The sequence below is a fragment of the Cebus imitator genome, unplaced genomic scaffold (genome assembly GCF_001604975.1).
Source record: "Cebus imitator isolate Cc_AM_T3 unplaced genomic scaffold, Cebus_imitator-1.0 Scaffold87, whole genome shotgun sequence".
Lineage (NCBI taxonomy): Eukaryota > Metazoa > Chordata > Mammalia > Primates > Cebidae > Cebus > Cebus imitator.
The window spans coordinates 5,998,216-6,012,531 of NW_016107402.1; the positions used below are offsets into that span (position 1 = coordinate 5,998,216).

General features: G+C 43.3%; 1 protein-coding gene across 1 annotated transcript in view; it reads right to left on the reverse strand.

Moving 5' to 3' along the window:
* Window positions 1-2,632: 2,632 nt before the first annotated feature.
* Window positions 2,633-14,316, reverse strand: part of DNAJC8 (DnaJ heat shock protein family (Hsp40) member C8) — a 36,801-nt gene continuing 25,117 nt past the window's right edge. Inside the window, exons 4-9 of the mRNA XM_017534743.2 lie at window positions 10,735-10,801; window positions 10,136-10,230; window positions 8,200-8,271; window positions 5,578-5,669; window positions 4,610-4,685; window positions 2,633-3,460 (exon numbers count right to left, since the gene is read on the reverse strand). Coding sequence (XP_017390232.1) covers window positions 3,338-3,460; window positions 4,610-4,685; window positions 5,578-5,669; window positions 8,200-8,271; window positions 10,136-10,230; window positions 10,735-10,801 — 525 coding nt within the window. The 3' untranslated portion in view covers window positions 2,633-3,337. The remainder of the gene's footprint in view (window positions 3,461-4,609; window positions 4,686-5,577; window positions 5,670-8,199; window positions 8,272-10,135; window positions 10,231-10,734; window positions 10,802-14,316) is intronic.

The following is a 14,316-nucleotide window of genomic DNA, read 5'->3' on the forward strand; positions in this document are numbered from 1 at the left end:
ATATGCCATTATGATCTCCCTGGTCTCATCTCACCTCACGTCTGTGCTCCAGGCACAACAAACATTATTCAGTCCCATGAATGGGCTAGGCTCTTCCCTCTAGGCCTTTGCACATGCTGTTTCCTCTGACTGAAACACCTTTCCTCAAGTCCTTTCCATTCTGTGCCAGACACTGTTGTTTCCAGTAGGCATTCTTTCATCCTTGCCAACAAAACTTTATTTTATTGGAAACAGGTGCCCAATCCCAAGGAGTAAGTTTTGGTGTATTGCTCATTCATTCTCCTTGGTGGCTCTCCCAGCCAAACTTACCAACATGGGTCCATGTGACCCATTTTCTTTTTTTTTTTTTTTTTTTTTTTTTGAAACAAGAGTCTTACTCTGTCACCAGGCACCAGGCTGGAGTGCAGTGGCACAATCTCGGCTCACTGCAACCTCCGCCTCCCGGGTTCAAGCAATCTTCTGCCTCAGCCTCTCGAGTAGCTGGGACTACAGGCGCACGCCACCACGCTCAGCTAATATTTGTATTTTTAGTAGACACGGGGTTTCACCATGTTGGCCAGGATGGTCTTGACCTCTTGACCTTGTGATCCACTCGCCTCAGCCTCCCAAAGTGCTGGGATTACAGGCTTGAGCCACTGTGCCCGGTGATGTGACCCATTTTCTAACCAGTGACATCTTCCGGGAAAAATTTTGCTTCCTGGACAACTTATTTCTATTTGGTAGTTGTTAAAAGATGTGGTGCTAGAACCTTCTTACAACTATGAAATGCCAAGCCCTCCAGAGAGGATGGAGAAGCATAGTAAGAGCTTGCGTCCTTGGAGGTATTACTGAATGAATGACACCACCACAAACAATACCTGAAACCACCTGTATCCTCTTATGGAAGTAAAATATTCCTCTAATTCTTTTTGCTAGTTATCCCTTGCAGCTAAAACATTCCTAACTGATGTATCAGCCCTGGGTTCCAGTTTTTTTGTTTTGTCTTGAGACAGAGTTTCACTCTTGTTGCCCAGGCTAAAGTGCAATGGCACGATATTGGCTCACTACAACCTCCACCTCCTGGGTTAAAGCAATTCTTCTGACTCAGCCTCCCAAGTAGCTGGGATTACAGGCATGTGCCACCACACCCGACTAATTTTGTAATTTTAGTAGAGATAGGGTTTCTCCATGTTGGTCAGGCTGGTCTCTAACTCCCAGCTTCAGGTGATCTGCCTGCCTCGGCCTCCCAAAGTGCTGGGATTACAGGTGTGAGCCACCGTGCCCAGCCGAGTTCCAACTTTTAAAGGGGCCACTTTCTCCAGGAAATATTCCCTGGCTGCTAAAACCGAGATCAAGGGCCCCCTCCTTGGAGCAGTGGACACAGTCTCATTGCCTGTGTGCCCCAGCTGTGAGACAGGCAACAGGGGTCCTGAGGTGTTCACCATTTCTAAACCAGTATATTTGTTCAATGAATAAACACATCTGATATGATTTGAATTTGTGTCCCCGCCCAAATCTCATGCCCAACTGTAATCCCCCAACTGGAGGAGGGACCTGGTAAGAGGTGATTGGATCACAGGGGCGGCACCCTTTGCTGTTCTTGTGATAGTGAGTTCTCCCTATCACTGTCTCATGGTAGTGGGATCTGGCCGTTTCAGTATAGCACCTCCCCCTGCACGCTCTTCCTCCTGCTCTGGCCATGTAAGACGTGCTTCCTTCCTCTTCATCTTCTGCCTCAATTAAGTTTCCTGAGGCCTCCCCAGCCATGCTTCCTGTACAGCCTGTGAAGCCATGAGTCAATTAAACCTCTTTTCTTTATAAATTACCCAGTCTCAGGTAGTTGTTCATAGCACAGTGAGAACAAATACCCATAGCTAATTGCTGGCACAGCCTCCTTGAGGGCAAAGGTAAGTTTGCAGATGGCTGAACTAAACCACCACCACTTAAGCTCTAAGGAAGGGGTGTGTGTACCCACATCCTGGAGTGAGATGGGGGCCACTTTGCTTTGCCTGGCTAGAAAAGATTATTGCCCCTACTCAGGACAGTCTGCATTACCTCACGGAATGTATCACTTCAGCAGGGCAACTAAACATTTCCTCCCTCTGCCTCGGTCCAGTTTTAGCCAGAGACACACCCACCCATCCACCCACCCACTCACCCCTGTGCTCTACTTCATGTATGGTTTGGATGTGCTCAGCTGTACTTGGAAGGACAGTAAGACACCCAAGCCTCTGTCCTCTCCCATAAAAAAATCAAAGTTGCACTTCTCATGATATTAAAAGACATTGTGCCTTTCGTAGTCATGGTGCCTGTTTACTCGTCTACAAGACATTGCAAAAAGTAAAGTCTAATTTTGAGTTACCTAGTTTCTTGTATCTTCACATTTCAAGTGTCACCTTTCCACGTCTCACTTTAGGCCCCACCGGAGGGCTGATTCTGTGGCTGGAAGCAAGCTGGCCTTTGAGCTGGACGCTTCATATGTTACTTCATTTAATCCTCAAAACAATCATTATCTTCATTTTACACAGAAATAATAGTTTTGTAGATGAAGACACTACGGTTTGCTCAGGTCTGTCCAATCGCAAAGCATTTCGGGGTTGAGCCAAGCCAGACAAGGGACCCAAAACGGATAGTACAAGGAAGAATACATCAATAGTTTGGGTATAAAAATTTATTATACATAAAGAATATTACCACTAACAAATGCAGACAAGCTATGACACCATGGTACTGGATGGAGGACAGCTAGCTCTTTGGAAAGTGAAAGGTTTGGGTGGCGTGGGCCTTATGCCACGCTGATTGGTCAGTAGACGGGAGGGCACATGCCAAACGCCACAGGGCACCAGGGCAGCGGGTGCCTGCTCTGAGTGTCCACAAGTGTTCCCTGTCTCATCTGCGGCTTCAAAGGGAGCACACCCAAAAGCTAGCAACTGAAGCGAAGGGGCTTCCTAAGATGCCCCAGGCCTGTCTCTGCAGTCACAGCAACACCATTTTAAGCAATATGTTTAATTGGATGATTTCCACAAACTATCCACGAAGTTTCTAACCATCACAATTCAGTGAAGTACAAAACATTAAGTTACAGGCTGTGAGAAGAGAAGGCAGCACCAGTGGTGGCACCTTCCAATCCTGGTGGTTCTAGGGGCAGGGAGAGGGGAAGGTCTTCTTTTTAAACCAAGCCCCTCATTTCAATGTACAAAAGAATTACTCTGATCGATATTAAATTGTATTGAAAACAAAATGGACTAAAAAGCAAATACTACTCTATGTTGGGGTGGAAGTGGGAGGAAAGAATGAGTCCTTCGAAGCAGGAAGGGAGACAGCAGGGGGAAGGTTCTGTGCCTGTGACCCTGGGCGGTCACTCACGCTGCTCCATTTTTACTTTTGGTGGTCTCAGGAAGGTCCGATTTTTCTTCTCTTTCTTCCCCTTTGTATTGGCTTGGAAATTTCGCCAGCTGTCTACACGACCATCTCGACTTTCCTAAGCACAAAGAAGTTTGAGGTGAGGAGACCAGTTAATAAGTGGAAAGGCCTAAACCTGCCCTGCCATCCACCCACCCTCCTGTAGCCCAGCCCAGTTCAGTCCTCTGAAATAATCCAAGGGTAGAACAGAGCTTTCTTCCCACTCCCATGGGCCCAAGAAAGTGTCATAGTGCCCCTAGAAAGCAGGATGAGCTGCAAGTTGAAAGAGGAGGACGAAATGAGTAATAATCATCACAATACGGAGGCCCCATTTGTTGGGGACCTCAAGGCTAGACGTTTAGCATATGGTATTTCTAATCTTCACCAAAAGCTGACTATGGTGTGTACTGCCACCAGAGCTTCACAAATGATAACACTGAAGCTCAAAAAGGTTATATTATCTTCTCAAAGCCACACAGCTAGCTAGCAGTATAGCTACTCTTTCCATTACAGCTTTCTGCTGCCCCCCAAAACTTGGATGGCTGCTCCGAAGCCAGTATAATGCCGAGCCAGTTGTGCAGAGCTGGCCACTAGGACCTCTACCTCATTATCATTTTTTCTCTTTTCATACATGAAGTGGAACAGAAACAAAGTCATCAACTCTGATTAACCAGCCCCTAAGCAGCAGTCCTAAACCCTATAGAAGATAAGACTGAATGTTGCCACAATCCAGAAACTGGCCACACACCTGAAGGATATAACCACGGTGTCAAAGAAGAGTCAAGTTCAAAAGTTTTAACTCTCTCTACAGGCAGGACACTGGGGCCACAAGAACTTCAGCATCTACTAAGAGATCTCTAAGCAGGGCACTACTCTATGTTTACCCCTAAATTAACAGTGCAACCCATTGTTCCGGAGCCCACTGGGCAGCTGTGCCTACTACAATCTTAAAAAACCATTCAGGGTGAAAATGTTAGTGTGCTGTAAAAAGAAATTAAATAATAATTTTTTTAAAAAATTTAAAAAGCCATTCAGGCCTCCTCACTGCCTTTGCCAAGGCTACGGAGCTCGCAGGAGGCTGAGCCGGGACCAGCCTCATTCTTCACAGCTCCCACTCTTCCCCATATATCCCACTTCCCTCTGACTGCCCCACTCAGTCCTGGGAGTGCCACAGGAACCAAGCTGCCTTAATCTGGAATTAGAATCCCTGGCCACCATGGAAATTTACCTCAAAGTTTTTCTGCCACTCTCTTTCTCGTTTGGCTTTTTCTTGAGCTTCGATCTCTTCCTCCCTTTGTCGTTTCCTGGGAGGAAAACCAGATCATAGTATTCATGTGATACTTACAGACTGAATTAACCATACAAGACGGCATCTCCCCACAGAAGCAAGCATATATAGTAAATCAGTTCCCTAGAAGTCTACAAAGACAGCTGTCTGCAAAGGACTCAAAGTACATTCATGAATGTCTCAGTCTAAAACACGCAGAGACTGTGGGCACGGCTCTGGGGAAAGACATAAATATCCCTATTACACAGATAAAGTAACCAAAGCCAAGCCAACAGCAATCTGAGGTTTTGGGCTCTGTCAGTGACAAAGCTATGTCGAGAACACAGGCCACCTTATTTCAGCAGAATGACCATTACAAACCCAAAGTTCTTAAGTTCTCTGGACAAAACCCTATTCCAAAACAAGGACATTTCACATAACCTCAAATAGCAAATTTTAGTTACTGCTACACACCAAGCAACAATATAAAATACACACAGAAACAAAACTCGGCCAGGTATGGTGGCTCGCTCCTGTAATCCCAACACTTTGGGAAGCTGGGGTTGGCAGATCACCTGAGATCAGGAGTTGGAGACCAGCCTGATCAACATGGTGAAACCCCATCTCTACTAAAAATGCAAAAACAATGCCCTTAATAACTGCTTATTTTACTCCAGGACGTCAGAAAGAACACAAGCCTCTTGATTATAAATAAACTCCCTAAGGACAGAGCTATTCAATAATTCCCAACAGTCAAAGAAAAAACTTCTTACCCTGGTGATTCAAATGCTTGACTGTTTTTAGGTAACTATTTTTACAGTCTCTTACATGATATACTACATCATTTGTTCATTAGGAAAAGCACCAAAGACCAATGTTAGTTAATCTAGGTATTTAAACATGGTTTAAATGAAGACACTGCTATGTACCTTTCATGCATCTCTTTGGCTTCTCTCTCTTTCCTTTTAATTTCCAGCTCGGCAAAGAGTTTCATTGTCTGTTTATATACAGCTTGTTTGAACTACAAGAAAATCAAGAACAAAAGAAAATCAGAGTAAATATTTTTATCAGCAACTTGAACCATGTACCTTTCACTTGAAGCCCAAGATAAAGCAGATTAAAACCTGGCACGGGCTGGGCACAGTGGCTCACACTAGTAATTCCAATACTTTGGGAGGCCAAGGCAGGAGAATCACTTAAGGTCAAGAGCTCAAGACCAGCCCAGGCAACATAGCGAAACTCTATCTTTACAAAAAATATTTCTTAAAAACTGGCACGCAGGCCGGGCGTGGTGGCTCACACCTGTAATCCTAGCACTTTGGGAGGCTGAGGCAGCAGATCACCTGAGGTCAGGAGTTCAAGACCAGCCTGGCCAACATGGTGAAATCTTGTCTCTACTAAAAATAGAAAAATTAGCCAGGCGTGGGGGCACGTGCCTGTAAATCCCAGCTATTCAGGAGGCTGACGCAGGAGAATCACTTGAACCCAGGAGGCGGAAGTTGCAATGAGCCGAGATTGTGCCATTGCACTCCAGCCTGGGCAACAAGAGTGAAACTCTATCTCAAAAACAAACAAATACTAGCAGGGCATGGTAGTGCACACCTGTAGTTCTACCTTTTCAAACGACTGAGGCAGGAGGATCACTTGAGCCCAGGAGTTTGAGACCACTCTAAGCAACATAGTGAGAGCCCAGCTCTACAAAAAATAATAAAAATAAAACATTAACCAGGTGTGGTGGCACACACTTGTAGTCCCAGCTATTCAGGAGGCTGAGGTGGGAGGACTGCTTGAGCCCAGGAGGTCAAGGCTGCAGTGAGCCAATACTATGCCACTGCACTCCGGCCTGGACTCTAGAGCAAGATTCTACCTTTTTTTTAAAAAAAAAAAAAAAAGTATACTGACAGTCTTACAAAGATAGGAACACAAGCTATTATTATTTGTTATTATTATTTTTGAAACAGGGTCTCAATCTGTTGCCCAGCCTAGAGTGCAGTGGTGTGATCATAGCTCACTGCAGCCTTAAATGCTTAGGCTGAAAAGATCCTCCCACTTCAGCCCCGAAAGCACTCGAATTATAGATCTGAGCCACCAGAGGTTATTATTAGAATGTATAATATCCACTAAGGTGGGAGGATCACTTGAGCCCAGGAGGTCAAGGTTGCAGTGAGTTAAGATCATGCCACTGGCCAGGCGCAGAGGCTCACGCCTGTAATCCCAACACTTTGGGAGGCTGAGGAGAGCAGATCACGAGGTCAGCAGATCGAGACCACCCTGGCTAACATGGTGAAACCCCGTCTCTACCAAAAATACAAAAAACTACCAAGGTGTGATGGCACACGCCTATAGTCCCAGCTACTAGGGAGGCTGAGGCAGGAGAATCACTTGAACCTGGGAGGCGGAGGCTGCAGTGAGCCAAGATCACGCCACTGCACTCCAGCCTGAATGACAGAGTGAGATAACATCCAAAAAAAAAAAAAAAAAAAAAATCACGCCACTATACTCCAGCCGGGGTGACAGAGGGAGACCCTATCTGTAAAAAGAATTACAAAAAATAAGTGAAGGTAAGTGACCCAGCCCCCTGGTTACACCACGTAACAAATCACAATTCCCTCCCTACCAGTTTTTAATTCTTTATTTTCAAGAGTTCTTAAGAATAGAGCTTATGTTCTTACTGTACCTTTAAATTTTTTTCTCCAGATATAAAGTATTTTAAATATACATAGAAGTACAAAACTAATCCATCATGCAGATTTAATAGGGCCTATATTCTAAAATCAGACACAAAGAATGATATATGGAGAGAAAGGAAAATTTAAAAGTCCCTAAATTTGTGACTTCTCTTTTATCCTGTTACCTGTTAGACACTGCTCACTAAAAGCAATGCTTCAAACCCTACTCCCTAATAAAGACAAACATCAAAGGGATAAAGGAGTCTGTAATGAATAGTTCAGTATCTTTAAAAGCTCCAAACACTGGATAGACAGACACTGGTGATTTCATATTTTTTATATTTCTCTGCTTTTTCCATATTTTCTATCATTAGCATGCGTTCTTTTATATTCAGGAAAAAAAAAAACAACTGAAAAAAGTTAGGCCAGGTGCGGTGGCCCACGCCTGTAATCCCAGCACTTTGGGAGGCTAAGGTGAGAGGATCACTTGAGGTCAGGAGTTTGAGACCAACCTGGCCAACATGGTGACATCCTATCTATACTAAAAATACAGAAATTAGCCAGGCATGATGGCGGGCACCTGTAATCCCAACTACTCAGGAGCCTGAGGCAGGAGAATCACTTGAACCTGGGAGGGGGAGGTTTCAGTGAGCTGACTTCGTATCACTACTCTCCAGTCTGGGTAACAGAGTAAGACTCTGTCTCAAACAAACACATACATAAATAAATGTATATTTATATGTTTTAAGTTCAAATAAAATGTTAAAAATATGTGAAATGAATAGCACATATTTATCATTCTTTTGGCTTCTGTCTCTATAACCCACCCATTTGTAGACTTAAACACACAAGATACAATGGTTTCTCCCATATTTAACTCACCAGCTCAGGATCATCCTCCTCTACAATCGTAGGTTTTCCTTCCTTCTTTAATTGTTTTTTTCGCTCTTTCACCTAAAAAGAATTTTTTTTCATCAAAAGATGAGCACCTGTGCTTTGAATATATCCACTGGGCTGTACACATACAATATATGTAACTTTCTGTAGGCACAGGTATAGAACAAGTTTCCGTTAAAAAAAATAATCAGCCCCTCCCCTCCCTCCTCAAAAGAACAATGGAATCAAGAAAAATTAGGAACCACAAGTCCTTTTTCTAACCTCATCTAAAATCCAATCTACCAGGAAGAATGAAAGGGGACCAATGGGAGGTTGTCCCCAACTCATCAGATCCAAAAAGTCTTTGATGAAATAAAACTGACTACTCATTTATCTTTCTTGGCTTGTGGTTATGTGTTTACAGCAAAGAAAATGTATTTGTCAAGTTTTAGAAGAAGCTACAGAATTTGTGGCAAGTACTGTTTTTCTGGCATTTCTATAACTGCATTCTCGATCATTTTCACTGTGGAACCCTCTTAAAACACACATTATATTAACTGATACTTTTACCACTTTGGCCACTACTGAGATTTAAAAAAAATTAAATATACCCATTCATACAAGGATGACACTACTCCATGTGCTGAACAGTCTATTATACCAGCAAAGGCCATGTGCCCTCTAAGTTCAGAAAGGCCCTATTGCCACCCTGTGGTCAGGAAGCCTAATGACTTTCTTGCAGGCAAAAGACATAGGAAGGGTAACTACCATAATGATTTCAAGAGAAACTGTCAGGCACTTTTCCTATTTCTACCACGATAAGGCCTACAAGCGCCATTTCCAACACATGACTGGCAGGACATAGTTACGGGCCCTTTGTTTCCTTTTTTTTTTTTGAGACGGAGTTTCGCTCTTGTTACCCAAGCTGGAGTACAATGGCGCGATCTCGGCTCACCGCAACCTCCACCTCCTGGGTTCAGGCAATTCTCCTGCCTCAGCCTCCTGAGTAGCTGGGATTATAGGCATGCGCCGCCATGCCCAGCTGATTTTTTGTATTTTTAGTAGAGACGGGGTTTCACCATGTTGACCAGGATGGTCTCGATCTCTTGACCTCGTGATCCACCCGCCTCGGCCTCCCAAAGTGCTGGGATTACAGGCGTGAGCCACCGCGCCCGGCCCTGTTTCCTCTTCTTATCCATTTTCCTCACCGAAACTGGATTCATTATTACAGTTATTAAGTTCTGTTTCAGATTCCAAAGCTCTTCAAGTGAAATGTCACATCCACATTCAATCACAATTAAAACAGCTCTTATAAATGGCCACAAGATTCTTGCCCCAGCAAGTAAAAAGTTAAAAGACCTTTCTTACCTCAGGAAAGCCATACTGTCATTTCCCATCACATGGGAGATTTATGTGTCCCCTCAAGAGCAAACAAAAGTAACACCAGCTATAACTTAATTTCCTTCAATTGAGTTCTTCCCAACTCTTGTTATGATGGACATAAACCTCGTCCTATTTTTAAAAAATTTACACCTATCCTCCTGCTAGCCTTTGTCAAGCCTTGTTCCAAACCCTTCACAGGGACAAGAATAAAAATCAAGGGTCAAGGGTCACAGGCTGCTCCACATTTCCAATGTAAGAATGGGGTAAGTGGCAATATGCAATGAAGGGGAAAGAACAACCCTTTCTCCCCAACACAGGACTGGTGGGGAAAGAGGTAGGAGCAGTGTCCTAGCTACTCCTCACCTGAGTTCTTCTTTTCGGGGTGAATTACAGCTTCAGGCACACACTATTCATGACCACCACCACAAAATGGTGGAGAGCATGTTAAGTAGCCACAAGTTGTGCCAGTAGGCATTACCATGTTAACATGTACCCTCCTACAAGGTGCCCAAGGCTTGCTGATACTTCCTGTAAACACAGCAGCACTATAAATACTTACAGTGTGTTCCACGTATTCTTTTCCTGCCTGAATTACATCCAGGGCCCTCTTCTTTTGCTCCTGATCCAGTAGCAACTTGTAAGCTTTGTCCACAGCTAATGCAAAACATTGAAATTAACTGTTTCTGCAAACACCCTCTGAAAGTCTGAACTATACTCAGGTAGTGTAAATGGACTTGTGCTGTCTAAAGCATTCCCTACTTTAATTATTTACGGTCGTTAAACTAATTTTAAAAAAACATTCAACTATAGCAATGACTTTCTTTGAGAGCCTGGGAAAAAATTAAATATATACTCAAGGCTTTAATACACCACATCTGGATTTAATTCAGTGATAAAATTCTTTATGTTCAAAGAAAAAAAAAATGATCCTATGCAATAACAGTCTGTTGGCATATAAAAGTTTTAACAAAGCAAAGTTAAGGTCTACTTCTAAAACAGCAACATTCTGCTTTGAAATGGCAACTGTTCTAATGTAAACCACAGCTTCTTGGTGACCAGAAGACAAAACTATAACAGTCTTTGCTTGATCTAGGACAAGGAACAGTTAGGCCCTGCCATTCACAATCTAAACTCAGAAGCAGGTAAATTTACAAATACCTTCAAAAGCCTTTTGTGCTCTGTCAGCATCATCTTGATTTTTGTCAGGATGCACCAATATGGATAACTACAATAAGGGAAAAGTTGGAGTTGTCAATAAGAGAAACATTGACTAATTTCCAGCCTGCCATGTCTTGTTACAACCAAAAGCTCTAAGGTCCTACAGCAAAAAGAGACTCTTAGCAAGAAACATTTTTTAAAAATTAACAAAGCTCTTTAAATGCCCAGAAATACTAATCTTTAACAAACTTCAAGCACCAAAAGGTAAATGTACAACTAGGAAAAAACAAGGTTTTAATCACAATGTTGAGAACAAACGTGCCAGGCACAGAGGATCACGCCTGTCATCCCACCACTTTGGGAGGCTGAGGTGAGAGAATTACTTAAGCCCAGGACTTCAAGACCAGCCTGAGAAACATAACAAGACCCTGTCTCTACAAAAAAAAATTTTTTTAATTAGCCAGACGTGGTGGTACTGGCCTGTAGTCCCAGCTACTTAGGAGGCTAAGGTGGGAGAATCACTTGAGCCTGGGAGGCTGAGATTGTGCCGTTGCACTCCATCCTGGGCAACAGAGTGAGACCATGTCTCCAGGAAAAAAAAAAAGAGAAAGAGAACAAATGGAAGCCTAGCACTACAAAGACGTTGTAATAATTTGGGGGAGGAGGGAAACTTAAAAGTATCAAGTTCCTACCATGTTCCTTATGCAGGCTGAGCACCCAAAATCCAAAATGCTCCAAAATCTGAAACTTTTTGAGTGCTGACATGACATTCAAAGGAAACGCTCATTGGAACATGTTGAATTTTCAGATTAGGGATGCTCGATTATTATGCATTCCATAAATATTCCAAAATCTGAAAAAATCTGAAACACTTCTAGTCTCAAACATTTCAGATTAGGGATACTCAACCTGTACTGAGCACTACGGTGGCTAAAGCAGGTTTGAGACATCACCTCTCTCCTAAAATAACTTCTAACCTAAAGCAGTGTTTCTCACTCTGGCTGTGCTCCAACCCTGTGAAGCTTCTAAAAAACACAGCAGTCTAATTTCCACCCTCAGACCTTCTGAGTCAGTCTCCGGCATCTGCACTTTGTAAACCTCTACTAGACTGGGTTTCAGATAATCGTAGGGAATTAGTGCTCGTTCATTTTGTTAGGTGGGAAGTGGTTATGCAAGAAAATGTCCTTTTTTTATTTTGGAAGGATACATGCTGAAGTATTCAGAGGCAAAGGATCATGGTCTACTGCAATTTACTTTACAATGATTCAGCCAAAAACATATAGTTAAATATACAGTTAATGTCAACCAGGTGCGGTGGCTCACGCTTGTAATCCCAGCACTTTGAAAGGCCAAGGCTGGCAGATCACTTGAGGTCAGGAGTTTGAGACCAGCAGCCTGACCAACATAGTAAAACACTGTCTCTACTAAAAATACAAAAATTAGCCGGGCATGGTGGCACACATCTGTAATCCCAGCTACTCGGGAAGCTAAGGTAGGAGAATCACTTCAACATGCAGGGTGAAGACTGCAGTGAGCCAAGATCGCAACACTGCACTACAGCCTGGTGACAGAGCCAGAACCAGACTACGTCTCAAAATGAACTGTTCAATATATATGGTGGATATATGAATATTCATTATTCTATTCTTTTTTTTTTTTCTTGAGATGGAGTCTCACCCTGTCGCCCAGACTGGAGTGCAATGGCAAAATCTCAGTTCACTACAACCTCCACCTCCCAGGTTCAAGCGTTTCTACTGTCTCAGCCTCCTGAGTAGCTGAGATTACAGGCATCCGCCAACCGCACTCAGCTAATTTTTGTATTTTAGTAGAGACAGGGTTTACCATATTGGCCAGGCTGGTCTCAAACTCCTGACCTCATGATCCGCCTACCTTGGCCTCCCAAAGTGCTAGGATTACAGGCATGAGCCACCATACCCAGCCTCATTCTTTTTTCTTTTTTCTTTTTTTTTGTGAGACAGTCTTGCTCTATCATCTGGGCTGGAGCGTAGTGGTGCTATCCCAGCTCAATGCAGCCTCAATCTCCTGGGCTCAAGTGATCCCTACTTCAGCCTCCCCAGCAGCTCGGACTACAGGCACGTACCATCACGCCTGGCTAATTTTTGGTTTTTGTTGTTGTTGTTTCTAGTTTTTTATAGAGACAGGGTTTCACCATGTTGCCCAGGCTGGTCTCGAACTCCTGAGCTGAAGCGATCTGCCCACCTCAACATCCCAAAGTACTAGGATTACAGGCATGAGCCACTGTGCTACTCCATTCTTTTTTTCTTTTTTTTGAGACAGAGTTTTGCTCTTTGTTCCCCAGGCTGCAATATAGTGGTGTGCTCTTGTCTCACTGCAGTCTCTGCCTCCCAGGTTCAAGCAATTCTTCTGTCTCAGCCTCCAGAGTAGCTGGCAGTACAAGCGCCTACCACCACGCCTAATTTTTATATTTTGAGTAGAGATGGGTCTCACCATGTTGGCCAGGCTGGTCTCGAATTACTGACCTCTGATGATCCCCCTGCTTCGGCCTCCCAAAGTGCTGGGATTACAAGCATAAGCCACCACGCCCGGCCCCATGCTTTTTCTATATAAAATTTGTATAATAAACCAGCTACAAAAAAGAACTTTCACAGGTAATTCAGAAACCCACAGTTAAAAAACATGACATACTGTCATTGACAGATAGAAATCAACTAGTTGGAGGCTGGGTGTAGTGGCTCACGCCTGTAATCCTTACACTTTAGGAGGCCAAGGCAGGCAGATCACCTGAGGTCCGGAGTTTGAGACCAGCCTGACCAACATGGAGAAACCCCATCTCTACTAAAAATACAAAATTAGACAGTTGTGGTGGTACATGCCTGTAATCCCAGCTACTCAGGAAGCTGAGGCAGAATTGCTTGAACCTGGGAGGCAGTGGTTGCAGTGAGCCAAGATTGCGCCCCTGCACTCTGACCTGGGCAATGGAACAAGACTGTCCAAAAAAAAAAAAAAGATTTAAACTACTGTAGTTATATAGCTCCAACACGCATACTCTTTCAATCCATATTAATGATTTAGTAAGAACTCTTAACTCTTATTAAATTCTTTATGTAGCTACATAAAAAGTTGTTTTGACTATGAACTTGAATGCTTATTAATTTGGGAATGACTGGTAATGCATTATTAGAAAATTTGACATTTTAGAAAAAGGATAACAGCTAAATGTAAGTATAGAGTAGAGCTTAGGAAGATAAAGATATTAAGTTATATAAGGAAAAATGATTACACAGACTAAGATAAAAAACATCTTGGCTTAACTGCAGATCAGAAAATGACTATGAGCTAGCACTATGGGTGGGGAAAATTACTGTACTGAAGAAACAAGCACACCACTGGATATTAACAAGTATCTCATGCAGAAGCTAAAAATTACATTCAGCACTGGTAAGACACTATTAAAATATGAAGTATGGCCGGGCGCAGTGGCTCAAGCCTATAATCCCAGCACTTTGGGAGGCCGAGGCGGGTGGATCACGAGGTCAAGAGATCGAGACCATCCTGGTCAACATGGTGAAACCCCATCTCTACTAAAAATACAAAAAATTA